At 39.2% G+C, this 27,510-nt stretch overlaps 2 protein-coding genes across 7 annotated transcripts in view; both read left to right on the forward strand.

Moving 5' to 3' along the window:
* LOC105254613 (serine/threonine-protein kinase 26) overlaps positions 1-13,903 on the forward strand; it is an 88,761-nt gene extending 74,858 nt beyond the window's left edge. For all 4 annotated transcript variants that reach the window (XM_011263453.2, XM_011263444.2, XM_011263427.2 and 1 more), the window contains 9 exons: positions 1,339-1,563; positions 9,375-9,540; positions 9,852-10,009; positions 10,344-10,529; positions 10,782-10,927; positions 11,179-11,458; positions 11,532-11,897; positions 11,981-12,204; positions 12,284-13,903. In XM_011263453.2, the coding sequence (XP_011261755.1) occupies positions 1,339-1,563; positions 9,375-9,540; positions 9,852-10,009; positions 10,344-10,529; positions 10,782-10,927; positions 11,179-11,458; positions 11,532-11,897; positions 11,981-12,204; positions 12,284-12,293 (1,761 nt within the window). In that variant the 3' untranslated portion in view covers positions 12,294-13,903. The remainder of the gene's footprint in view (positions 1-1,338; positions 1,564-9,374; positions 9,541-9,851; positions 10,010-10,343; positions 10,530-10,781; positions 10,928-11,178; positions 11,459-11,531; positions 11,898-11,980; positions 12,205-12,283) is intronic.
* Positions 13,904-17,156: 3,253 nt separating this feature from the next.
* Positions 17,157-27,510, forward strand: part of LOC105254600 — a 36,146-nt gene continuing 25,792 nt past the window's right edge. The window contains exons 1-5 of one of the 3 annotated variants that reach the window (XM_011263393.3): positions 17,157-17,780; positions 23,800-25,120; positions 25,334-25,476; positions 25,832-25,991; positions 26,535-26,769. In XM_011263393.3, coding sequence (XP_011261695.2) covers positions 24,906-25,120; positions 25,334-25,476; positions 25,832-25,991; positions 26,535-26,769 — 753 coding nt within the window. In that variant the 5' untranslated portion in view covers positions 17,157-17,780; positions 23,800-24,905. Of the gene's footprint in view, positions 17,781-20,151; positions 20,643-23,383; positions 25,121-25,333; positions 25,477-25,831; positions 25,992-26,534; positions 26,770-27,510 lie in introns of those variants that run through there. The other 2 variants (XM_020028514.2, XM_020028518.2) reach the window with 2 other exon arrangements.

Below are 27,510 nucleotides of genomic sequence, written 5' to 3' on the forward strand. Positions count from 1 at the left end.
TTCATCATTAATTTGAGTGTCCGAGACAAATTAGCGTGTCTGACATTTTTAATGCTTATCAACGAATACGACTGTCCGGAAGATATGAGAGAAAAGAAAATAAAATGATTTATTTCTACGATATTTGTTAGCGAAAAAATTATGATATGTAGAAAATTATATTCATGATTAGATTAGATTTGTTTGGATTTCTTTCCCATCACGAATTAATTCAGAATTTTAAAAAGAATTCTAACCACTTATGGCAAATTAGAACATTTCATCCAAGTTGCATAAAAAATGTAATGTTTACGAGTGAAACATTAAATGTCGTATTCAAGACAATGCAATTTGTTTTGGACTATTTTGTCGTCTCGCGCTCAGTTTCTCGCGTGAGATGAATACTAAAAGCGTGTTGAAATTGCAAAGAATTTATTTACGTAAAATATATACGTAGAACATGCGTTTTTTTTCTTGTTCTTTTCTCTCTCTCATTGCGATTTTTATTGCCGCTGTTTTATTACCGAGATAATCTCTTCGCGAATCAAAGAAAAAATTCCGGTGAAAAAAATTCCAGCGAAAAAATTCTTAGTGTTCTGCGGTTATGGGATATACGGGGAATACACTTTCGGGAAAAACCCATAAGAAAGGATTAGTAGCAGACTGAATTCTAAAATTTTTTTTTCGTTCACCGTAAAACGGTCGTTTCGCCTGATTAAAGGCGAATTCTCTAGTCGACGTTAGAGGCGTTTTCGGGCGGAAAAGCGCCGGAGGGAAAAGGCGCAAAACAGTCGCAGTAACCGTAATTTATTAATGCCCGGGCAGTAACGTCGTCTCTTAGTGCAAATAGCTTCCACAAGCAAGAAGAAATGTGCACGCATAGCGCTCGTATGCAAGTCTAAACAGTGAATTAAAGCAAAGGACGTTTGTCAAACTGCTCAACGCGAATAGCTAAATCCAGTGCTACCATTTATTACGAGTATAAAATCGCGATTTATTATTAAAAAGTAAATAATTTACCTAGTTTATGCGAGATACGTAAAGTCGACGCGACTTGCAATTTTTTTTTGACGCATGTTATGATATCATGTGTCATCTCGTAGAAAGGAGCCAAGGAGAACTGCATAGCTGCATTTATTAATCTCCGAAGGCCGCGTTGTAGCGAAGAAAGTCTCGCATGCCTATTGCCTGAGAAATCTCGAAATTTCTCAATACCTTGTTATATTGTCATGGTTGTTGCGTCATGGAAAGATCCGTACTCTTTACGGAAATGACGCGAGAGACATTGCGAAAGAGCGAAGCGAGACGAAGTCGAATGGCAGAAAGTAATAACCGGAGACTATCGAATTTCTGTTGCAGAAGGTGGATCCCGAGCTGATATTTACAAAACAGGAGCGAATCGGAAAGGGTAGCTTCGGCGAAGTCTTCAAAGGCATCGACAACAGAACTCAGCAAGTCGTGGCCATCAAGATCATCGATCTCGAAGAGGCGGAAGATGAGATTGAGGACATACAGCAGGAGATTATGGTGCTGTCGCAGTGCGACAGCCCATACGTCACCAAGTATTATGGGTCTTATCTCAAAGTAAGTGGAAAAGTATTTTCTCCCGAAAGATAAAGTATTTTGTAAAATAGTAACTTAGAACCCCTTGATATATCTCGAGCATCAAATTACATTTATCGGTCACGTAAAATGTCGGTCGGGACACTCTTCATTTGATAATGTTATTCTGTCGAATAATCGCATACGGACAAAAATAAAAGCTCACTTATCGAGGGCACTTGGCTTGGTTGCGCTCTGCCATTTTTCATACGCAAAGAATAGGAAGGACTTGTATGAGGTTGGTTAACTATCGCTTCCGGCTCGACTGTGTCGTCCATTGCTTCCGCTTCCTGCGAGAGAGGTTTAACGAGGTTTCACGATCGTGAACATTGCAAATCTCCGCGATTCATTCCATATCGTATATATAATATAATATTGTAATATAATATTATGTATATTTGTAATGTAATATTATGTAATAATTGTCTTCTCTTCATTTCCAAACATTTGCTTTAATTCATTGAAATTTCCTATTCATATCAAATTTTCTATTAATAAAAAATAATAAATTGAATATGAAAATATTAAATATTATATATATACATATTTATACAAGAGACATATGTACACATTTCTCCAAGAAATGCAAGAGAAGACATTCATGCATCTCGAGTGAACGTGATTTTATACCGTTCTGTAGCGCGCGCTGGGAAAATCATGTCGATCAACGGGATCGAGATCGAGCGCTTTACATGGAAAAGTCACGGACGGTCGTTCATTTGCATAAGTCTCGTCTTTCTCTGGTGAACCACGACGAGAAGTTATGTTTTGCGCGATCGTCGACACGCTTTTGACGTTGGCTAGGAGGAGACACATTTTCTCACCGTGTCGTTTTGTTGCATTACCGACAAGCCGAAGCTATTTATAATCCCACAAGGAGGAGAAAAAAAGAGAGGCTAACATTGTTCGCATTCTGAAACGAATGCCAGAACCTCTTAAGAAATTTTAGGAGTCACAAATTTTTCTTTTTACACAGCGACAGCTCGTTTGTGCGTGATAGGATAAGAAATACGCAAATTTCAGATTATTATTTTCTTTTTAATTATACATTTTTTTTTCATCAATTTAACGCGTTGTTTTTATCTAAATTTTTTAATTAAAAATTTATTAGTGGATTTTTCACAAAAAGACATTTGTACAAATAATGTTAATTATGTTTATGAGAATATTTTTTTCGTTCAATACTTAGAATTTTTATTATTTACCTTAATACTTATCAATTATGCCACCACTTGTTACATTTCAATTCCATAATAGCGATGACAATTATTCAGTCGATTCGAGACGCTATAATGACAACGAATAAATCGTAAATCTTGCGAAAAGAGCTCTCGTTACAGAGAAGAGGAGGAAACAAACAGGATCAGCGCGATCGTTATCGACAATTGTTGAGGGACCATTAATTGCAGCTAAAGGAGTGAGGACGGATTATCGTTTCCTCGCGTCGATTTCGAAACTGTGCATACAAAACAAGGAAATAAATTAACTGCATGTCCTTCTATTTTTCGTCCTCCTTGTTTTTATAACCGAGAAGAGCTTTGCGCGAAAGCTCGATATGATTACTTATGAAATAAAGCGGCCACCTCCCAATGCTCGGCCGAGAGAAGTTTTCTTAACGACCGCGCGAAACGGTCATTAACGATCGTTAGTCGCTTTCTCGCGGGCGTGAACGAACTCGACTCGAAATACATTCTCTCGCCAATTTGCGTAGCGATCTGAGAAACGTTCCCCCTCACGCTTACGTTTGCATAGATAATTGCGCAAACGCTAAATGATCGCAATTATGATGTTGCAAAGCGACGCTTATAAGAGATACGGGGAATCATCGACGCAAGGAGGTGTATAAACGTCTCATTAACATAATTACGAAGTGACGCGAAATGTTGACTCAATGAGCTGTCTTCGCGAGATAATTAATTCCGAACTTGTATCAATATTTTACTCAAAAAGCGAGAGAGAAGTAAACAGAGAAGACGCGAGAAAATCGCTCGATACGAAACGAAGCGTAACAGCTGATTGATAAGCGCAAGATTTCGCGACATCTTCAACAAGATATCCGTCTTTGCGGGATAATTAATTCCGAATTTGTATCAATATTTTACTCAAAAAGCGGGAGAGAAGTCAACAGAGAAGGCGCGAGAAAATCGTTCGATTCAAAACGAAGCGTAACAGCTGATCGATAAATGTCAAAAGCGCAAGGTTTCGTGACATCTTCAACAAGACATCCATTTTTGCGGGATAATTAATTCCGAATTTGTTTCAATATTTACTCAAAAAGCGAGAGAAAAGTAAATAGACAAGGCGCGAGAAAATTGTTCAATTCGAAACGAAGCGTAACAGCTGATCGATAAATGTCAAAAGCGCAAGGTTTCGCGACATCTTCAACAAGATATCCGTCTTTGCGGGATAATTAATTCCGAATTTGTTTCAATATTTTACTCAAAAAGCGGGAGAGAAGTAAACAGAGAAAGCGCGAGAAAATCGTTCGATTCAAAACGAAGCGTAACAGCTGATCGATAAATGTCAAAAGCGCAAGGTTTCGCGACATCTTCAACAAGATATCCGTCTTTGCGGGATAATTAATTCCGAATTTGTTTCAATATTTTACTCAAAAAGCGGGAGAAAAATAAACAGACAAGGCGCGAGAAAATCGTTCGATTCGAAACAAAGCGTAACAGCTGATCGATAAATGTCAAAAGCGCAAAGTTTCGCGATACCTTCAACAAGATATCCGTCTTTGCGGGATAATTAATTCCGAATTTGTTTCAATATTTTAATCAAAAAGCGGGAGAGAAGTAAACAGAGAAGGCGCGAGAAAATCGTTCGATTCGAAACGAAGCGTAACAGCTGATTGATAAATGTCAAAAGCGCAAGGTTTCGCGACGCCTTCAGCGAGACATCCGTCTTGCCTCTTTCTTGTCGTTGAATTTTTTCCATTCCTCCGCACAATATGCACAATGGCACGATCTTGTAATCTCATGATGACACATCGACGATTGTTGCGAGATGAAAGAAGGCGCGCGGGTACCTACGCGTCCGTCTACGCGCCTGATGTCATCGCGTATAACGGGTGTATACCGCGGCCGCCGCCTCGATCGTCGCGGCTTTCCTACCTTCGGAAACTGTTATTAAGACCAAGTCGGTCAACAACGGTTATCGGGCGACGGCACTCCTCGCTCGCGAGCCAGATGTAAATTCCTCCGTATGTTTCTATAACGCCAACTTTTCATTGCACTCTCTCGCTAAAAAAGATTCGAGTTTTTCTTGCGTGTATGCGATACTAGAGCGTGTATTGTAATATATTGTAATAGTATATTGTAATTTTTCAAAGAAATTGTGAAAAAAACTTTAATTTCACGTAAGATGATCTTGCCAAAATTGTTGCAATCGCGACAATTATATTTGCTTATTAAATTTCATAAAAAATTTTGTCTAGATTACTCGGGTTTGACATTTCTCGTACATCTCTGGAATTTGTATAAAAATGCATAGATGTACGAATAAGTTGAATTAAAGATGACTCTCGCAATACTTTGCGGCACTCCTTCAGATTTCTCAATCCGGATGTATCGTCGATTATGAAGGCGTCACGGGATTCTTTTGTCGTGTCCTCTCATCGTTGGAGAGACGGCTAAAAATATTGCTTTATTATCGATCTTCTAAAAATATTGTTTCGCTGTCGTAGCCAGATTAATAAAGCAAACCCTGCACGTGTAGCTCATAATATTTTTTGTTTACTATTCATTATATTGTAACATATACATGCACATACATCACACAGTTTTTAATAATTTAATTTTTAATTTTTATTATCAAAATTGTGTTTGAAATAATTTTGAAAAAATACATAAGTTTTATTGGATAATTTTTTTTAATGAAAAAAGAATTATCGAATAAAATTTATGTATGTTTGCAGGATTTTTTTATGTATCGTTGCAGGATTTTATTATAATAATTAACGGAAATTTTTACGGAACAGATTTTTATCCGTCGCTTATATCTGGACAATAATATAATATGAGCGAAAATCCGCGATGCTTCTACTCTTTTACTCCATTATAGTCGGTTCATTGTGCATCGAACAAAAGACAATGCCCGACAGCGATGCGGCCGAGATTTTATGAATGAATGAGTATAATTGCCCAGTTATATATATATATATTATGCGAGCACTCGTCTCGGCGAATGTCTAGACGAAATTACGGTATTTTTGCCACTTGGCTTCCTCCTGTGCTTTTCGACCCGATGAATGTCGGTACGGTATAATATGTAGAACGCATATACCTGTCGTTCCTATTTCGCAGACGGAATCATCGACACGCGCACGCAATTTAAAATCGCAGTTTACGTTTCTAGTTTGCGTCTCGCTCGAGGAATATCGAGTAGATCGCGTGTCAATTTTTCCGTAAAAATCACTGCGATTCTCTTACCATTCCCTCTACTTTGTAGCGAGATTTACGGTCAGTGGCTATCGACTCTAGAAAACGTTCTCCGATAATGGTGGATCGATGAAGAGGGTGCTTTAACTCTTGGCGACCTTACGTTGCTGCGATACACGTGATGTTGTGCTTTATCATGGAGGTTGTCATGAGAGATAAGAGCATTTTAGATCGAGGTCGCAAAGATTACAGATGTAAAGTAGTGTAATATACGAGAGCCGAGCAAATAAACTGTAAAAATTCTTCAAACAAGATCCGTCTAAAATGGGTTTTTACCACTCGCATTTTAGGCAGGAAAAGGAAAGGAAGAGGGGAAGGGTGGATCGTACAAAATGCAACACGGCATGCAAAATAGAGACAAGAGAGCGTTCAGCGAATGGATGATTAATGGACCGGTCGAATTCTCTTTGCTTTTTTGGCACGCGCGTTATGTCCTTTTGTTCCTACGTTTCGCGAAATGGCAGGAGTGCTGTTGGCATTGATGGACGACGCGACGGAATTAATCTTCGTTTTACGATGCTCCGTCCTCTTCCTGACGCTGGGCGTTTCGCGACTAAAATGCCGAATTAAACATCGATAAATTACAACATATTCACAAATAAATCAGTCTTTTTTCCCTCCATCTTCGAATTTTCAAAGGTTTTGGCTTTGTTTCTTTTTTCCGATTATATCGAGTTGCTCTTCATCTCTTAGAAATTGCATTAGAAATTTCGCATATAATGAAAATTCTAGTAACGCCGATTAATTTCACAAAAGATCGCAATTGCCGATATGGTAATTACTGTGTTCGAATGGACTTTCTCCCCCAAAGAGGCTTAAAATTAAGCGCTTCTGTCGTCACTTGCCGAGAGTGAAAGCGGCCGATTACAGGGTTCCGTCAATTAACAATAATTGCCGCGTACGGATGAGGACGAGTGGGGAAGAGGAGCGAAAAATAATTCTTGACTAAGCGAGGGGCGAGAGTCTATTCTCGGATCGTGTCGACCGAGAGATCCAAACCATTAGGAAATTGGCCGATTAATAATAGCTCCCTCGCAATGCTAGAATTCGTAATCTGTTATGTAAAGTGACCCCTTAAAGTTCGTTATCGTCATCGACGATGATGGGGTCGAACTGTGTGAAGAAAATCACTTGGAAGTGCCTTTCCTCGTTCTAGTAGCAAAATTGAGGATTTAAATAAATCCTAGAATCCCAAAATTGAGGATTTAAATAAATCCTAGAATCCTTAAATGAAAACTTTCCCTAAAAGATATAATTAATCAATTCTTCCCTAAAAGATATAATTAATCAAACACACATAATAAAAAAAGTATTTATAAAATTAAATTATATTTGTGTATATATTTATAAAATATATTTACATAAATAAAAATTATTGTTTATATATTTTAAGGAAAAGATAAAAATTTATTATTTATGTAAATAATATAATAATAAAAATATATTCTTTATTATTATATATTTTAGAAGAGAAACAAATAAAAATGAACATCAGCTTCGCGACTCTTGATCGATATTTGCTCTGGCAAGACTCATTAACTCCCGTCGATTAACCCTGCCTGCAATTTACCTTCTTATCATCTCCCTCGGGAATTTAATTCATGATTATCTTCGAATTGATATCTTTGATAACGTTCTCGTTAAATCGGCCAACTGCCGATCATTCTTCCTGGACGAAGGAAGACAAAGGGTCTATCGAACAAGAGGAATGACATAGCAAACCTCTTCGCGTAGAAATGGGCGATCAAAATCGGGTTGAACGAACCTTGTGCAACGACAACGACGGCCACCTATCTCGAGACGATCTAAAGGGGGAAAAAGTGGGGCGTCGAGCAAGCCTCTTGACCAGCCGACGGTGATAAATAGTGCCCATTTTATGGGGAGCTATATTCGCCATCCTGGCGAATGTGCTTTCTCGGTCGATCTGCTTAAACTATGAAAATTATTTGCCATAAAACGATGGCGCGCGTCAACCACACGTCAAGCGAAAGTCGGAGCCGAGACTTATAAAGTCTCTCTCGGGAATTCTTAGGATATTCCATAAAGGTAGACGAATATGAAAAATCTGACGATACATGTACTTTCGCAGGTAGTATCTCCCGTCGTTTATCTTCAAAGAGGATAGATTTTTTTGTAAGAAACTAAACTGAATATTTATTTTAAAATCTTCTGTACATAATTTTGTTTGTCGGATTAATTAATACCGTAGATTATAATTAATTGTGGAATTAAAATTCGATCATAAATCACGAATCCGTTTGCGGAATTTTTGAAATAGCAAAGGGCTCATAGTTTGTTTCTCAAAGCTACATTTACTTTCACTTCGCAAGTGACGAGGTGACGAGGGAGACAAAGTGCGGTGAGCAGAAGAGCGACATATAGTACACACGGCGTAATTGCAAGGCCGCGGCCGAGAGGGGGAAAGGGATCAATTAATTATTTCTTTATAATCGAGTGAACAAAGGGTGTAAATCTTCCTCGGCATCCTCGGATCACTAGCTCGAATCGTGCTGATTATTAACGCGCGATAACTCATCGGTTTTATCGCCCTTACGCGCTACACCACCACCACCGTCACGTTATCATCATCAACGCGCGCTGTATAATTTATTTTATCCGATAAGTCGCACAGTGATTGGTCATCGATGTCGGATATAATTATCGCGCGTAAGATCCGGTCAGCGCTGACGCGCGTTACCTTGGGGCGCAACATGCTCGGGGAAAATTAATAGGCCGCAGGAAACGACGACGCTTTCCTTAACAACCCTCGTATTAGACAATAATTTACGACTGTTCGAGGAGCGATGAATCTTCATTACCCGGGACGACCGCGGGATTAATCATATCGCCGTCTGTTGTTGAGGAAAGGTCGTCTCATTCTCGTAGCGGGATGTTGCTTGCTCCGTATCGTTGATCGCCACTTTGCAGTCGATCTGTCTCGCAGAGTCTCTTAGAGTACGATCCGGATGATGCACACTCGCGCGATTATCTCTTACAATTAGTGTCAAGAATTTTATTTTTTGAATCGCGTAAATCGCTGAACCATTTTTGACAGTTCGAAAAATTTGCATATAAAAAAACTGCTGAAATTTAGCAGCAATTCTCGAGTAGTCACGCGCGAAAAATGCGTCAGAAATATCACGATGCAGTAGAAGGTGGCTGTATCATAGTTTCCTTAACGTCTCAAGGTTCAATCCGATCAGGAATAACGATCGTTCGGCGAAACGATCTATTTTCGTTAATTGGCGGCTACCCGAGACTCTTTGATTTTTATCGCCGGTACGCAAATCTGTTATGAATCTTTCCACAGTAATTCTCAATCGATCCTCAATCTCTGTTCCTTCTGCTCGATAGGGTACGAAGCTGTGGATCATCATGGAGTACCTCGGTGGCGGCTCGGCCCTGGACTTGATGAAGGCCGGTAGCTTTGAGGAGATGCACATTGCCGTGATACTACGCGAAGTGCTCAAAGGGCTGGATTATCTGCACAGCGAGCGTAAGCTTCATCGCGACATTAAAGGTACGTACGCTCGATAACGTTCGAAAGATATTTATGATTAACACTTTAACGCTTGGCGCCAAAACATTTCGTACAAGATAATTTTGAGCAAGATGCTAAATATATATCATGCTGATTATAACGTTTCATTTAACTAAATTTCACAGGAAATTAACTGCGATGATAGATTCCTTTCTCTCTATTGAAAAAAAGATATTATTTCATTATTAATTTTTTTTTTCATTTATTAATTTATTAGTTGTTTTATTTATTTATTTTTATTAGTTGTTTTGTAAATAAGAAATTAATGTGAGTTTTTTGTATTTTTATAGCGGCAAATGTATTGCTGAGCGAAATGGGCGACGTCAAGCTGGCCGATTTCGGTGTAGCTGGTCAATTGACAAACACTACCAGCAAACGAAACACTTTTGTCGGCACGCCGTTCTGGATGGCACCCGAGGTCATCAAACAATCCGCTTATGATTCCAAGGTAATTATATTAATTATAAATTGTAAGTCGTGTGTATTTTAAAATTAAAATTAAAAAGAATATATAATGCGCTGTTTCTTTCTTCTTCATATGTTAAGAGATTATTACTATAATGTTACGATTAATTTTTTATAAGATATATAACTAACGCTTTATTAATTAGATTTAAATTTAATGCTCGTTATTTTGCTTTTCTTATTCTTCATTTTTCTTCAAAGCTTTGTCACTTTAGAAAATTATCCCCAAAAGTAGCGCGGTCACGTTTTCATTAGCATATCGTTAGCGCTTCATCTGAATGCCAGTAGTAGTAACTCTGTGAACGATCATTCTGCAGGCTGATATTTGGTCTTTGGGCATTACGGCGATCGAGCTCGCGAAAGGAGAGCCTCCCAACAGTGAATTGCATCCCATGAGGGTCCTCTTCCTAATACCCAAGAACAATCCGCCTCAACTGACCGGAAACTACACGAAACAGTTCAAGGAGTTTGTCGAAGCTTGCCTCAATAAGGATCCTGAAAACGTGAGTATACCGTTATATATCTGTTATGTACGACTGTTTGCGTTTCAAGTCATTAGTTTATTAATTCATCTATTCGAAAATATGTTTCATACTGTCGAACAGTTTAATATCTTTATTGTGATTAAAGAAGTAATTTTGAAACAAGATAACAAAAGAAACAATCCAATAGAAATTTAATTTAAAAGATCAGGGAATTCGACAAAAGAAAGTGGTTAATTTTTATTCATCGATCATCGCATTATGCTTGTATAGAGGCCGACAGCAAAGGAGCTGCTAAAGTTCCAGTTTATCAGAAAGGCGAAGAAGAACTCGTATCTAATCGACCTGATCGATAGGTACAAAAAGTGGAAATCGCAACGCAGCGAAGAATCGGAGACTGAGAGTGAGAATTCGGACTCGTGAGTATCTCCATTCTCGCGTTTCTCTTCACGTTTCATCTGTTCATGAAAGTAAAAGCCGACCGCTTGCTATCTTTATGTTACGCACATTGGGAACTTTTTTCTGCTGCGTTAATTCCATAATAAATTTATATCTTGAACGTGTAAGAAGAAAAAGAACCTGTTTGAAATCATTTATGAGTCGGTATAATAGATTAGATTTGAAGAACCGCAGTAGTAAATTGTAACACGTTGTATTACACGGTGTTCAGGGAGGAATCCAAGCAAGACAGCGACATGGACGAGCCGTGGATAATGACGGTGAAAGGCCCACACGGGGTCAAAGGATCTGTGGTGCCTATGTTGCCACTGGATGAACAACCCGCATCCTTGACCCTAACGCACACAAATCACAGGTCCTCCAATCACAACCAACCGAGTAAACCGCACGCGAATGGTGCTTCGCGATCACCACCGAAGGACACCACGCTTAATCACTACAGAAGCGAGTCCAGAGATTCGTTGCGCGATGGTCAAGCGAAACATACGCCGGTACGTTTTATATGCGATTGATTTTTATTGTGCGATATTTCATGTTTATATTTTTTCTATTTCTCTTTTTTAGTCCCGACCACACGAAGCTGCGCCTCCACCGCCAGTGGATACGAGAGAGAAACGAGACGAACGAGACTACCGTGATTTGAGTCGAGAATCCACTCTTAGAGAGCCGAAGGAGATGCGCGACGCCCGCGAGAGAGATAGAGAAGGTGTCAGGGAGCGAGAACGAGATAGAGAAGGCAGAGATCGGGATAGAACCAGTAGGGACTTTAACACACGGGAGAAGAGGAGAAACAGCAAGCCGGAAGTGCCCATCACTTCGATGGCCGATCACAGACCCGGCGAGGATAAGCAGAGGCCTAGAAGTTCGCAGGAACTGAAACATCCACGAAGCGTCGCTCTGTCTGGTGTTGTCATTCCTCTGCTTTCCGAGGTATATAATGAATTACATATAGAATGATAACAGTATAAATGTATGTAAAGATCTTATAGTAATTGTTTCTAATAATTCTGCAGCTTCAACGAAAGCACCAATATTCGGCGAGAGACAATAATGGCGAAGGTGGTAGCGGTAGCAAGAATGGCGGTGCTATTGAAGAATTGCGGGGCGCTTTTGAATCGGCGGAACGTACGTCGCCAGGAATGACAGAGTCCCTTATTCGCGAACTCATAAAATCCCTACTTCCGCCCAATCACTCGGAAGGACGCCTGTCTATGTTAATGGAGAAGGTTATTCTGAGGTAATGCTCTCTCTTTCCCGAGCGTATATATTTTCACGGCAAATTCGTGCAGAAAACAATCAACGCTTCTCTGTTTAAGGGATACGTAGGGACACGAGAGGACAAAGGTCCGCAAGAGACTGTGGTCCCAGAATATACTGACGTTGTAAAGCCATTCGTTATTTTTCTCGATTAACAATTTGCTAATCAGTACGAACCGAACACGTCGTTGTTAAATAGCGACGACTCCGGATGCGTGAACGCAAAGATACGAGGGAATGCGTTCGTTATGCCTATCCTCCCCAACATTTTTCCGCGCTCTTCCTCTCCTTCGTTAATCTGTAAAGACCGTACTACAACGAAGTCTATCGAAGTTTTACGAAGTAGTCTATATTAACCGCCCCAAATCCATCTACCCACATATCTACCTCGCCATATGATAAAAATACATGGACGACGGCAGATGCACGCGAAACGTTGTGCCAGTATTTTTGCAGTTCCTACTCATCTGTTGTCATCGATCTTTTGTCAAACTTTTCGATTAAACTGTCCTACATTTACATATTTTGTCGTATCGGTTCATCGATCGACAGTTCCTTTTAATTACAAATCAATCATCATTGTAGAATTTCCTAAAGCGACATTTTCTCAGTCTAATTTTAAATAATAATTATATGTTCCATTCGAAAAGAGAACATAAAATCATTTTATAATAGGAAAAATCGAGTTATATTTAATCGAACTATATTTAACTCAATAAGGCGATTCATCTTTAAAAATATACTGCTTTATTAGTATCAATAAAGTTATATTAGTATCAATAAAGTTAATAAAACATTTAGCCAAACGGAACTGTCGGTTGATTTCTTTCCAGCGTTAGATCATAAAACGTTTTTCATTATCAGTAGTTTAATTGCGAAGAGAATCTAGAGTATGTATTTAATAACTTCAATTTATTTTGAAAAAAATATAATGTTCTGGCGAATATCAATTACGAGTAGAGAAAGGCAGAAGGTAGACTATAACGTGTTAGTAAGAAGGAGTTTGAATTGAAATCTTTATTACGCGCGATAGCCTAATAAAAATCTTAGAAACCTTCTCCATATTCAGCGCAAACATCGATCTGGCGAATGCGACAACAAAGTAAAATTGTACAGATTTAAAGGCAAAGCGGATAGATGAAAAGTATTCGATGACTTGGTCTTGCTTTTCAATGTGGATACGTCCGCAGCATGCACTATCGCATTATATCGAATATATTGACGTCTATGTAAGAAAGAGTGACTTTTTGAAGCTTTTATGGGGCTTTTAAAAGCGGCGCTTCTACTCTGATGTTTTTACAGACAGTATATTTATTTAATAGTGTTTCGATAAAAGAGAACTTATCCTGTAGCAGCTGAGCAAAAGAAAAAGATGCGTTCTCTGAATAGATTCCTTCCTGTTGCTTCCTATGCTAGTGCAGGTTTCGGACGCGAAGGAGAAAGGCGCTCTAGCGTGCAATGCTAGAGAAATTGTAAATATGTATGTAGCACGATAAGAGATAGTCTTATTGTTCTTGATCGACGTCTTTGCCAATCGGTCGCACAGCTCCGTTAAACGATCTTGTTACGAAGAGAAAAAAAATCCCTTTTTCTTTCCGTGGTCATCGGTCGTTATTGAAAAAGATGATAGGCGTAGACTATAGGCAATATTGCGATTACAAATTTATCGAGAGCTTTTATCGTTTCGTCGATGTAGTTTTCGCTTGTTGCATAAAAATTGCAGGTAAAGCGCTACAGTGTTTGAGCAGCTCCCCATACGCGACACATAGTAGCGTGTTTAAATATATGTAATTAAGTTCTAGTTGTGTGTGAAAATCCCACTTGGAGATCGTCGAAAAATGCTATTTTAGAATTCTATCGTCTCCGAATATACGTACATCCGTGTGCGAAAAACGCATCGATCTTGAAATATCCGTATACATCATTAACTTAGACTAATATCGGAATCGTTTCACGTTAACACGTTGTTAAAACGCTCGTATAATATTGCCGGATTGTAACAATTTCGCGATTCGATAGTTTGATAGAGACAAAAATGCCACAGGAAGCGTCTTTTATAAATAAGAATTTCATCCCTTTCGACAAAGCGTTACGTAGGACGACCTGACAATCGATCCAGACGGATTTTACTAAACGAGGAGATACGAGAAGAGTTTGTTGAACCTTGAATATGCAGCGCGTTCGAGCGGTAGCGACCGAATATATTGCGTGGAACTTGAGTACTGCCGTTCTTCCAAACTCAACTTACGTTATAAATATGCACACGCATTTCCCGAATTCATTCCCTCCCCCCTCATACTCCTTAATTTCCACGATCGAGTCTGAGCTGCGATGACTCCCGCGCAGGGCGTCGACACTTAATCCACGTTGTTTGTAAACTAATGTATTTTATAAAATATAGAGAGAGAAAAATATATATTCCACACACACACACACACACACACACACACACACACACACACACACACACACACACACAAAATGATACATACACACACATACATACATGTACACGCGCGTAAAAGATAGAGGAATTAGAGAACATGTCATCTACGAGGTGGTCGGAGAGAAATCTCGCGAGTGAGAGCATGCGTTCCAACGGAATACAAGGACCATCCTGCGTAAACGTGATATAAAGGGAGATATAAGAGGGTGATAGAGCAAGAGTGAAAGAAGAGGGATAATTTATTTATCGCGAGTTTGTAAAAAAGGCATACGTCAATTAATGGCAAAAATCTAAAAGTGAAATGGCAAAGGGACTTAATTACGTTAAATTAAATACGATCATTGCGTTAATTACAATTTTGTTTTCTTTGTTTTTCAATTGAGTCTGCTTTTCATCTGAATAATTATATTTGATGAAGAAACCAGGAAAGAATATGATAATGATGTATTCTATAAATCTCTGCTCTACCACCGCCTTTTCTTTTTTTTCCGTTTTGTTTTCCTGCCGCCCGCCTAGATGAGGAATAAGTCAGATTATGCGATATATATATATATATATATATATATATATATATATATATTTTAGTTGAGTTACGTTAATTATTCATTTACGTTATATTGTTAATACAGTTATGTCAATCGTTCAAACGATTTTTTCAGTTTCTCGTCTTAAATCGTGCAGAGGAATCCTTTTACGGCGATTGCGAAAAAACCGCTTGACAAGACTTGACGTGGTTTGACTCTCATGAACTATTGTCTTATTGTCGTTTCATCGTTTTGGGTTAAGTTCTTTTTCATTTTTACGGCGATCGCTATACCCTTAAGCAGGCCTCATAACGCTGCCATAAATGCTTACCGGTTACGCGCGTTAAGAGTATGCGACGAAGGCGTCTCCGTGCCGAGTTTGAGAAAACTTATGGCTGTGTAAGCAGTATGTATGTTAAAAAAAAGAAAAAAAAAAAAAAACAATTACATCGGATCACGCTCGTCGAGTAGCGATCGATTTTACGTCCAGTAATGATCATTCTTTTTACTGAGAACATCTCTTTCCCGATGACCGTCTTTGATTGACGGCCAAAGAATTGTATATGCGAACTATGTATCTAAGAGTATATTAACTCGCTAGCAGTTAGACGAGATTTACGTGCTCGTCGCATGTTACAATCTTTGACAGAGAATTATTGTTATTTACATAAACTTCTCTCTTCTCATACTTTTAAATGAGTTTATTTAATCTTCCCGGCGAATGTCCAACATTGTTATATCACGAGCTATTTTTTCTCTTATATAACGTGTCGGCGAATTCGTTATAAGTTATTTCATTAATTCATTTCATCGAGATAGAATCGAGATAGTTTATATATATTATAATTTTGTTTTGTCCAGTCGCAAGAGATCTCGGACCGTTTGAAACGAGCGGTAAAAGCTCGAAATGCGACACGATACAGTGAACTGACAGGACGTTTAATTATAGACGATTAGGCTCGGAAAACGTTTGCGCTTGGAAGAAGAAATTTCCCGAATTCGCGGTCGAACCTTTCTCATGCCATACTTAACAACCGGCTAGGAAACTTCTACGCTTTCGTTGAGTATGCTTCACGCGAAGGTCGGACGCTAAATCGTTCTTCCGTTTCTCTGCGTATGTAGATTACGGACGGGCAAACACGGCGCCGAACTGTGATCTTCAATGTCTAGGAAAAACTCGTTGCTTTCTTTTAGTTTATACATTTATATAGTTGACCGAATGCGAGAGTTTTTATTAATCGAGATTATGGTTACGGAGAGAAAGAGTGAAAGATCGATAGATCGCAAAAGATCCGCGTGAAATCGCACCACATTCAATCCGAATTACGTGTCCTACTGTATCCACAGCACTCTTCTTTGTATTATACTCTTAGCTACTATTCATCTAATATATTCAACGTTATAACACACACATCGTGGTAACAATAATATCTCTCGGCGTAGAGTATACATATATAAATATATAAATATATATATATATATATTTTTTGTATTTTACTTCTACCTTGGCTGCGTTGGACTGTATTATATTGATTGTATGTGGCATGCTAAGGGCGTGTACAAATATGAAATAAAGATTAAGTGAACCACGATGTGCCAAGTGTTTTGTTGATGTACGGTGCTTAATACATCGATTATCTTTCATTATTATACATTATAAGTGTTTTTTGTTTGCGATTTTATTTCAAGATAATCTTGTAATACATCATATTTTAATTCGGAGACAATAATTCTATTAGAAACATCGCATTTAATTCTATATTTTTTCTTTAGAAGTACAAAAAAAACATTGTCAATTCGAGGCGTCTCGACGCGAGCGTCGCGACGACGTCGTCGGGCGACATCATCCGAAGAGCGCAGGCCCGTGGAGCGAGATGGCCCGCCAGGTCGGGAGGGGCATGGAAAACGTAGGGATTTTCTCGATGCATCTCGTGCAGTAGTCGACAGCATCCCGCGGATGGTCGCGATCGAAGTACCAAAGGCGGGAGGGCCGACGAGCAGAGAGGGAGAGGCGAGGGTTGCCCAGACATACACTCTCTTTCCCTTCCTCCCCTCTCTCTCTCTCTCTCTCTCTCTCTCTTTCGCTCTTCGTCTTTGCCTCCCCCTGACCGTCTTTCGCTCTTCATAGTGTGTATCAACGTCTCTGCTCCTCCCGCCAAAAAAGAGGGACGTATAAAACAGCCTGTATCCGCGAGGGAGACCTATTTGCGACCTTCCAGAGAGAACAGATCGGACAGAGCGGGGAATGAGAGAGAGTATTGTCGTGTCGCGCCTTTTATACATACATAAATAGAGCGACAGGCACATGTAAACATTTCATCGTTCCTGGAAATGCTCGCGATATCCGGAGATCCATCCGCGGAACGACAGTGTTTACGGTATATCTCGCGGAGTGAACGCCAACGAGGGTGTGTGTTCCTCCAGAGGGTGTCCCGAAAGAGTTGAGCGCCTCATTCCTCGTGTCGGCGACTCTCGGGAGAGCGGCCACCGTCTGGCTGTCGAGCTGCGGGTAGGGCTCGGCAAACAGCATCATCCCTCGATGACGTCGCCGCAGGATACCGTCAAGTGCGTCGTCGCGATACTGATGTACGTATCTCGGGGTGGGACGCGCGTCGGGATGGAACGCGCTGAATGAGTTTGTATCGTGTCTTCAAAAGAATCTCCGTTTTTTTTCTTTTGTTTCTCTCGTCTATCTGCATATTATGAATGCGCAATTTCTGAATTTAACGCATAATTGTGGACACAATTTTCGGTGTAAATATCTATCGTATTTCGCGTCGTGTCGCGGATTGCATGAGATGTGCTTGGCATGTCACTTTGATGTGCGACATTTGAAGGCATTAGATACAGACTCTTCTAGACTGATAGAAACTTCCAAGTTTGTTTCGCGCGCGTTTCTCAACTTTAAAAAATATATATATACTACATCGATTTTTTTTGCGTTGCTGACAACTGACATTACTGCTGTTCCTGTTGTAGTGATTTCCAGCATGCGTAACGCATAATACATTTTACGAGCAAATATTTGAGTTCTCAGAATCTTGTGCAACACGAATATTATCAGACGCATGTTTTTTATCGGAATTAAATACTCGTCAATCACTTGGCTTTCTCGTTCTTCCGTGAAAACGATTTACGACTTATTCTATTATCCTTTAATTCCTCACAATGGCCTCATAATTACGCCCATTATTATTATATCGTGCTTGCAGAATCTTAATTATTTTTCATGTTTACTTTTCGTAGCACGATAATAAGAATGTAAGATATTTTCTACTATTCTGTTACATTCAAAAATTTTTACGTGAATCTATAATATTTTTTAGAGTTATTTATCGTTTCGTTGCTTTCGCGTAAAAATCGGAGCAAAACAAACGATTCGTCGTTTCCTCGGAAACAATACGTGCTCGACGTGAGATTGGCACACGCGTTTTAACGTTGTGGAAACACGTGTTATACGCACGTTATATTTCAGGACAAGATTCCACGACGCAGAATTCTCTCTCTCTCTTTCTCTTTTCACCGCGTTGGTCGCGAAAATATTTTTCCAACTGTTGTCGGTTCGTTTCATAAAATTATTACGAGTAGCGCAAAGGGAGAGGGATCGGCTGAAAATGATCGAATAATAGATTTATTACACGGTTCGCTCTGATGTCTATGCAAGAGGACTCTGAGTGCTCCGATAAAAATAAGCGGATCGATTATTCGTTGATTAATGAAAACGTCCTCGCAACTTATTCTTAAATCAAGTCTCTACGCAATTTTTATTTTTTTGTGATATCGAAAAATAAAAAGTATACACACACGCGTATGTGTGTGCGTACTTTTTATTTATTCTAAATTTTTTATTAAAAAAAAGGAATCTATTTAATTTTTGAAAATTTAATTTTGCAAATTTATTCTATCATTATTCTCTTCATTAAAGAATGTTGGATTTATATGACAAGTTATTATATTTGATATTCGTTTTGCGATTTTCACGTATGCAATGTAATTTCTACTTCGACTGACGGGATTTCACGTGATGTATTGATATTGAATTTCTCTCAACTTTTTTTATATATATATAACAGATACAAGTATGTATCTTAATTAAATACTCGTAAACAGATACGCTTTTATCACGGAAAACGACAGAAATTCGATGCGAATTAAAGTCTGACAGTTGCAATTTAATATGAGATGAAAGGAAAACGTGCATTTTCTAGGGTGGGACGTTCTATGTAATATACAAAATGGATTCGTATAATTCACGGAGGAGGTAGATTATAATATTAAAGACGCATGTTCGCATTACGAGCACGCTGTTTTCATGTAAGAACAAAAGAAATTCAAAGCTCAACGCTACGCGGATAAACATCGCATATCAATTTAAAAGTGCTTATCATAGCCTTGGCAAATGCGTCGCAGGTACTTCAATACGAGCCATATCGTTATTGCAACATTTTCCACACGAAAGGACTGACCTATCGTCGATCCTAAAGATGATAAAAACGAAGAGAATTTTTTCACAGCACATATTTATCGCGTGCCTTGAGGAGAGATTAACATTAATTTCTTCTTTCTAGACTTAACGAACGATCTACGAATTTTTTGAATTTTTCCTTTACAATCCGCTGTAAATAATATATGTATAATTCGTGAATCTGTAATATTCATCTGTAATATTGCATTATATACATTCGAAGAATTGAAGTATACAAAATATATGCATGTCGGATAAAGTACAAGAGATCAGCACATGAAATTATAAATAGATTTTCCTGTCTTGAATTTTATCGCGAATTATAAATCATCTAAAGTGGACTCTAGAGAAGATTTAAGTAATAGCATGAGATTTTTTTTTTTAATTTAACATTATATCCATTTTTATAAATTTTTCTGCAACTAGATGAAAAATATAATAGAATGTGGGCTGCTTTCAAGTAGCCTTTGTATCATTTTATCGTGTTGCCAAGTCATGAAAGAAAAAAAAAAAGAATATAAGGGCCACTGGAGATTTTCACATACCCTAAGCGAATAATAGCTTGGGCCTGGGTTTGCGCGCGCGCGCACAATCCTCCCTCGTCCCTATTAAAGCATAACGCTCGTCGGCACACAGCTACACAGGTAGCTACGCTTTAATTACACATTTTTCTTCGCCGCTCCAAAAAGCCACCGATGTGTAATAGAGCTGACGGAGAGCTCTTCGTTCCCCTTCCTTCGTCTCCTCGTGGCTTGGAGCGAAGCGACGCAGCCAGCAGTGAATCCCGGTGACGCGCCGAACGTGGACGTAGAACGGCCGACGCCTACGGCCTTTAAGTGTGCGGTTTACACATTACATTTACATTATCGAGACCCTTGGAAGTCCAGCGGCTGGATCGTCCAACATCCAACATCTTTTATTCGTTATTCTTTTGACTCATCTTGTAAAGTGTTCTCCCTGCGCAGTGTGTCTTATGTTTACATGTAAATATATATTTAAAGTCGTTGGTCTCGTAGATATATCGTACGCACGATTGACTTCATTATTGTTGACGGCTAACTTATTTCTTGTTTTCTCTCTTTTTTTCTAATCTTACTTCCGCATTCGAAATAAAAATTGATATCGGAGCGGCTTTGATACAGTTACGTAGATCTAAAAATATACTTCAAAGTAACGGGTGTTTCCTTTCACGATTCAACGGCTCGAATTATACACGAGACATCGCTGAACGACGTTGTGGAGGTCCTCCGATAAGGCTGATAAAAGCAAGCGTGTTGTTCGCGCGTAAATGTCAGTTCGCGGCTCACGCTTGGTCGCAGTAGTTTCCACTCGTACTTGATCAGACCGCGCCTTTCGAAATCTTCGCCTACGTATTTATCATCGCGATGCAACGTCGCGATACAGCCTGGCACAATGGTCCCCTTCCTTTGTGCGACTCATTAATTTACCGTATCTGGATCCCTTTGTCGTAAATGACAGCGACGGAGCCGCTGTCAAAACGGCAAACGCAAGCAGTGCAACAACAAACTCGTTTCTTCACGCTGTACTGCTTCGCAATCCGTTTTAAAAGACTTGCAGTCCGCAACGAGACTTTGTAGAAGCCTATCTGCTGTAATTACTTCTCGTTGAAAAGAAAAAAATCCTCGCGTCAGCGTTTCTTCAACAGTTTGCCGTGTTCTAATTTTATTATGAAACAAACGAGCGACATTTGTGAAGTTTTAGAGAAATGCAATTCATATAATTAGAATTGATCAAAAATGACAAAGATATATATGTATAAATGTAGATTATTTTATGTCTGATTGAGATATAATAATCCAAGTCTACACAGAAAAAAATAAGTAAATAATAAAAAGAAGAATTTAATAATTTTAAATTTCAACAATATTATAGTCTTATTTTAATATTGTAATTGTCACCTCAAGAATATATAATTATTTAATTCTACTTTAAGGAAATTATAATCTTTGATTTAAAAATGTTATTTTCTATCTAACTAAACTTTTCTACCCTAATTGTTTCTTTTCTATTCAAGAAAATTAAATCTTAAATCACACATAAGAATATATTTTTCTCGATTGAACTATATAAAACGGCTTCATTCAAGCAAGCAATTATTTAATTATATTTTTCTTTAATTAACGCAATATAATCTCATTTAAAGATTTTCATGTTAAAACTAAAGATATTTCCAAAACAAGAATGTCCTTTTTTCTGTGTATATCTTTGTAATTTCATATATTTATTTTGTATTTTCGCCTGTTTTTGCCTCATATTGAGAACTTTAAAGAATTTTAAGTCCTCTTGGTCGCTCGTCTGGATTCTTATAAACGAAAAGAGACACAAGAGGAATGATGCATTGAAAAGCATCGATTTAAATTTACCATATCGATGACTCGTTTATAATCACTCGACATTAGCTTCATTCTACAAACAACTTTTCAGGCATTCGTTGTTGACTGCAGCCTACAATTTAACGTTGCACAGAATCGTCTTCCTGAATTAAATGTCACCTTTAAACGATCCTCGCGAGAAAAATTCTTTTCTTTTCGCCGTTCTACTTGGACCGTTTTCAACGATGATGTAATTAAAAGAAGCACTGATCCGATTTCCAGTAGAGATAAAACGAAGTTTGTCGTCGCGAGATAAGTCGTTTTCAATTAGAAACAGTCAAGTCGGAAGAGCACCTTTCCAGAAAACTACGCTTATAAAGCCGAGAGGTATATTCTCTTTGAACTAGATGCGATTAAAAATAAATGATGACAACGTAATTGGATTTAATTGATAGAAGCATATTTATATCGTGTGAACGCATCTACGTGGATTGCAAGGCACGTATGAATGCAACGCGCGAATTGAAATCGCGCTTGAATTCCCCCCCCCCGATCTTATTCTCGAGGCAAACTAGCATTTGAATATTGACCTTGCGATGTGTGATGCAACTTGCAATTTTTTGCATTCCTCGCAATGCGCGGAAAAGAAGACGGAAACGCATTCCACATCGCCCACCGATGTAATTCCGCTCGCGATATTATGTTCACGACACGGTCGACACGATAATTAAGCTCGCAATTCATTCCTGGCATGACCCTTTTTCCCATTCCTAGAGGAATTCCATGGCGGTTGGATCGTTGACGTCGTCGAAAAATGGAGAGAAACCGGACTTTGTGCGCGTCCTCGCGGATAAATTTAGCCCTTTAATACGCGATTTTAGAACATACTCGTCTGACCTTTCCGAATACGAGTGTGAACCATAGAATTTCTGGAATGAGAGAAAAACGGAATTGGAGCACGGATTAAAAGAGACGCTTTCGAAAGAATTGGAGATTCTGGAAAGAAAGATATTTTTAAATAATTATCTTAGCTGGAAATTTTAATTAAGCGCGAGATGAAAGTGCCAAGTTTCGCAATGCCGATAATAATGTCATTGTTTTCAAAAAAAATCGTCCACGTGTAAATAAAAAAAGTCGATTAAATGCGCGATCGAGTGAGATGCGTTGTAAGCGTAATAAAAATAAGAGAGGGAGCGAGAATCTAATAATATAAAATTAATATATAATAATTTAGTTTTTTTAATTATAAAATCAGAATCATGTTTTTAGAGACGCGTTTCAAAATCGCCCAAGTTTCGTTCAAATAGCTCTTGTGGGATTTTACCTTCGAGAAACCAAAGGGGCGCTCAAAATTAATTCGATCTCCGTCGATTGACTTGCATTATTTCAAGTAGTCACAATTTGGGTCGAACGGACGAACATCGTTACATTTTATCGACAAAGAGGGGGAAGCCGCGTTCCAGATAGAGAAATAAAACAGGGAGAAAAGAGACGTGATGGACCGTGTGTCGTGTGAATAGTGAATAGCCGCATTCACTGTGTGGCCATCATTTTAAATAGTAGGACGTCTGATATCCGAGTTCGATTTTCCAATCGCGAGACAATATAACGCGCACGCAGAAATTGTAATTAAGCGCCCACACGCGTTGACATGTGCCAATTGATGTAATACGCATTTATAAGCAGCGAATTTTTACGCCGCGAAAATTTTTCATTGAACAAAAAATAACAATTTTTTTCAAATAATCAATCTATATCTGATTATGTTCAATCGAGTTTATTTCTTCCTCTTAACATTTTACACAAGAGAAGTGCTATGTGCCGGTGTGTTTGTGCCAATTCGGAAAGCGTCGACTATCATGTGCCGGAAGTAGGCTTGGAAGTGTTCGATGAATTTTTCACAGAACTGCTTGTTTTTACCGAAAAAAAATATCTAATCGAGGGAACGATTGTAAGTGTCAACGTGAGTCTGTGTGAGCGAAACGGCATGATCCAGAAACGTTAATTTGAAAAGTGTCAGAAACGGCGAGATCTCGCGACACGTACACGCACACGCGAATATTTCAATTATTAGAGTGGCGGGAGCGTGTGTGCACGCTTGCTCGCGTGCATCGCGATCACGCAGCGTGATAATTACGTCGTAGCATTCTCCGTGGGATGAATGAACGTGACCCGCGCATTTTTTTCTCCCTCCTGGCTCGCGACGCAGGGAGAGAGAGGAGGAGAAGGAGGAAGAGAAGGGAGAGAGAAGGGAGAGAGAAAAGAAGAGTGAATCGAACTCGCTCTGATAAAAACAACCACCTATTGTGATATCAGCCAACACCAAAAAGATCGCGAGATCGGGAAGACTCAATCCGCGATTCGACTTCGTCGCGCGAGGAAGCTCGAAGCGGCAACTGTCAAAACGACCGTGACGTAACGTTGCGCACGTGGATTGCGTCGCGCTCTCATGTCAATCATGACCCGATCGAGACACTTTGTGATTCGAGGGAGTATCACGGCGATCCGTGCATCGAAATAATTTTCCCATCTCTTTTCTACCGCCGATATAAATGTGAAAAATCGTAGGCTTCGAATTTCCAGTTTTACACGACTTTATATGCAAATATTTCGTGTGTCAACGTATTTATCTCTGGTCTCGTCGTCGTAAAAGTGAAAGGAGCGGGTTTTACGATAAATAGTAACACGTGAGCGTAATCGCAAAGATAAGGAAGATAAGGAAGTACGAGGTGATGTCGAAGGCTTTGACGTGACGTAGCGGTTTCCCTCCGTGATGCGGAGATACGATGTGGGAGGATCGAACGGGCAATAAGGTCGAGAGCAATTGAACTCTCGACGCGTCGGTGGATTTCGTTGTCGTCGTCGAGGGAGGACGACGGAGGGATCGACATCAGATCGTTACATCAGTCGATCATGGAGAGGAAAAGCGGAGGTGAGGCGCGGCCGAAGATCGAGATTGTGCGCGTCTCGTCCATCGAGCGGAGCAACTTCCGGCCGCTGGACGGGGTGCAGCTGCGTGCTACGTATAGCCACGTGCGAGTAGGCACTTACTGCCCGGAACCGGAAACGACCAGCGGATCGACCGCCGAGAACAAGCCGCCGATCGAGCAGACGCGACGCTTCAAGAAGTTAGTACATTTTTGATCGCTCTGTCGCGAGAGAATTATCTCTTTCGCGATAAAGCGAAATATCAGTTTTACCGAGATAACATTCGCTCGATTTTTTTATAACGCTTCGATTTATTATTTTACGTCACTTTGATAAAGGATAAAAGCGTTGTTTTTGCAAAGTCTCTTCTTTTTTTTTGGCGCGAATCTAAGAAATGCTGAATTTTTTTGTAGAAACTTGGGACCAGTATCAAGACTGCTGAGACGTCGTCATCACGCGACATGCCTTGCCACCAAATCCTGTGATAACATTTATAGCGTGAATAGAAATAGTAATTCTCTGGACTGGAGGGTCGGCCAGACCGCCAACGAGCAAGGTAATCCATTAACTGTGACTCATAAAATCATTAGCGAGCTGGGGGAGCTCACGATTACTCAATAGCAATTTAATTTTTTTAAATTTCATCAGACATTCAATTTTTCTCTCTTTAATCCTCTTACGCTTGAATCCTTTTAGTTATAATACTTTATATAATTTATTTTATTTATTTTAAAAATTCGCATTTTTTTATTCTTCATTGAAAATGTGAATTATATTATATTTCACGGTCCCCTATGAATATGCAAATGAAATTTGCATAAAATCGCTCTACTGCAACTAGTGTGTGTACTAAAAAAAAATCACGGCTCTTAAAATTCTCGTATGGATCGATTATCGGTTTCCATTTTCAGATCTGCAAGCCAGACAGAGTAGCAGCCTGGACTGGAGGGTAGGAAGATCTGTCACTTTCGGCTCCAATCAGCTCCATTGGAGGGACGCGACGCGAAGTGCCGAGCAGCTTTCCAGGAGCGCGCCTCTCACTTCCGATCATCTCCAAACGCCGAGCACGAGGTATGCTAATTCGTGTGCTTCGCGTGCGCACGCAACAAAAGCGAATAATTTATGATAAGCTTATTCGAAACGGGGCGGCCGCTGTTTCGCACGGTAGATGAGTAGAAAAGTATAACGGTAAAGACGTGAGTCAAGAGGAAACCAGCAGATTTAATGATGGAAAGAGGAAGGGAGACTTTAGTATTGAATGTAGCGAGTGAATCGCGATGAAGTCATACCGGGAAAACGCGAATTACGTTGGAAATGGCAATTAATTTGTTAAAAAAAATGATGTTTGTTCGAAAGACACGCGATAAAAATGTACAACTCGGTGGAAATGTAACTAAAACTGCCGCGGAAAATAATTGTCAATACCTGAAAATTACGTGATACATCGAAATATTTCATAAAGTTTTAAATTTTACGTGGCTATTTAAAAAAGACACATTTGATAAAAAAAATTAAAAATTAAAAAATGTAATTAAAAAAAAATTTTCTGGCTACATTTTGCTCGCATTTACCATGCTAGATATCGTTAGGAGTAAGATAAAAGTATCGTCTTAGATCGAAACTCGTGTCGTTATTGAGACGACTCTCTCCGCGCCTGTCCCGACCCGGAAGCAAAGGCTCGCTGCAATCGTCGCCGACGATTTGTCCCTGGATCCAGGTCGAGTACTCGGCCGAATCGATCGAGGGCGGCAGGCGAGAGGAGTCGCAGGAGAGCGATGTCAGCTTTCAGCAGGAGCTGCAATTGAACGAGCTACGGAAACGAATGGCCGGGATTGCCTCCACGTCCCAGGTGATTAGTAATCTGCGGACGACGATCTGAATGAAGGTCCCGATTCCGTTCCGTGTCGCGCGATAAATCAATATCGTTTAATTACGAGTAACGAATCTGTCAATGACATAGAAGTGCATATACATACTTAGCATCAATTCGCGCGTCCTGATTCGATAACTTGATTATAATAGCAATAAATACATTTGACATAAACGTATCACGTGTCAGAAAATTAAAAAAAATATATGTTATAATTTGAGAAATTTTTGCAAAAATATATACGTGGCTTCGGGAAAGAAATATAAAAAGTATGCATCTGTCAATTATTTAATCTGTTTATGATAAATTAATTAATAATCAGACGAATGAATTTAATAATCACTTAAAGGAATATGACAAGTATGCATCTATCAATTATTTAATCTGTTTATGATAAATTAAATAATAATCAGACGAATAAATTTAACGATCACTTAAAGGAATCTGACGAGTATGCAGCTGTCAATTATTTAATTTATTTATGATAAATTAAATAACAATCAGACAAATAAATTTAACGATCACTTAAAGAAGTCCGATGAAGTCATTCGGAACAGAATCGTATTGAAGGTGCGCCCACTAATAACTTCCGGTGAACTGATCGCTCTCGAAATAGAAGACGACGCGAGAGGAACGCGGGACGGATAAAGTTTCCTTCCTAAAGACGAGTAACTAAATTCTCTTAACGCTTCTTTAAGCCATCTACTCGCGGAATTACGA

Source organism: Camponotus floridanus, unplaced genomic scaffold (genome assembly GCF_003227725.1).
Source record: "Camponotus floridanus strain SB8 unplaced genomic scaffold, Cflo_v7.5 scaffold42, whole genome shotgun sequence".
NCBI lineage: Eukaryota > Metazoa > Arthropoda > Insecta > Hymenoptera > Formicidae > Camponotus > Camponotus floridanus.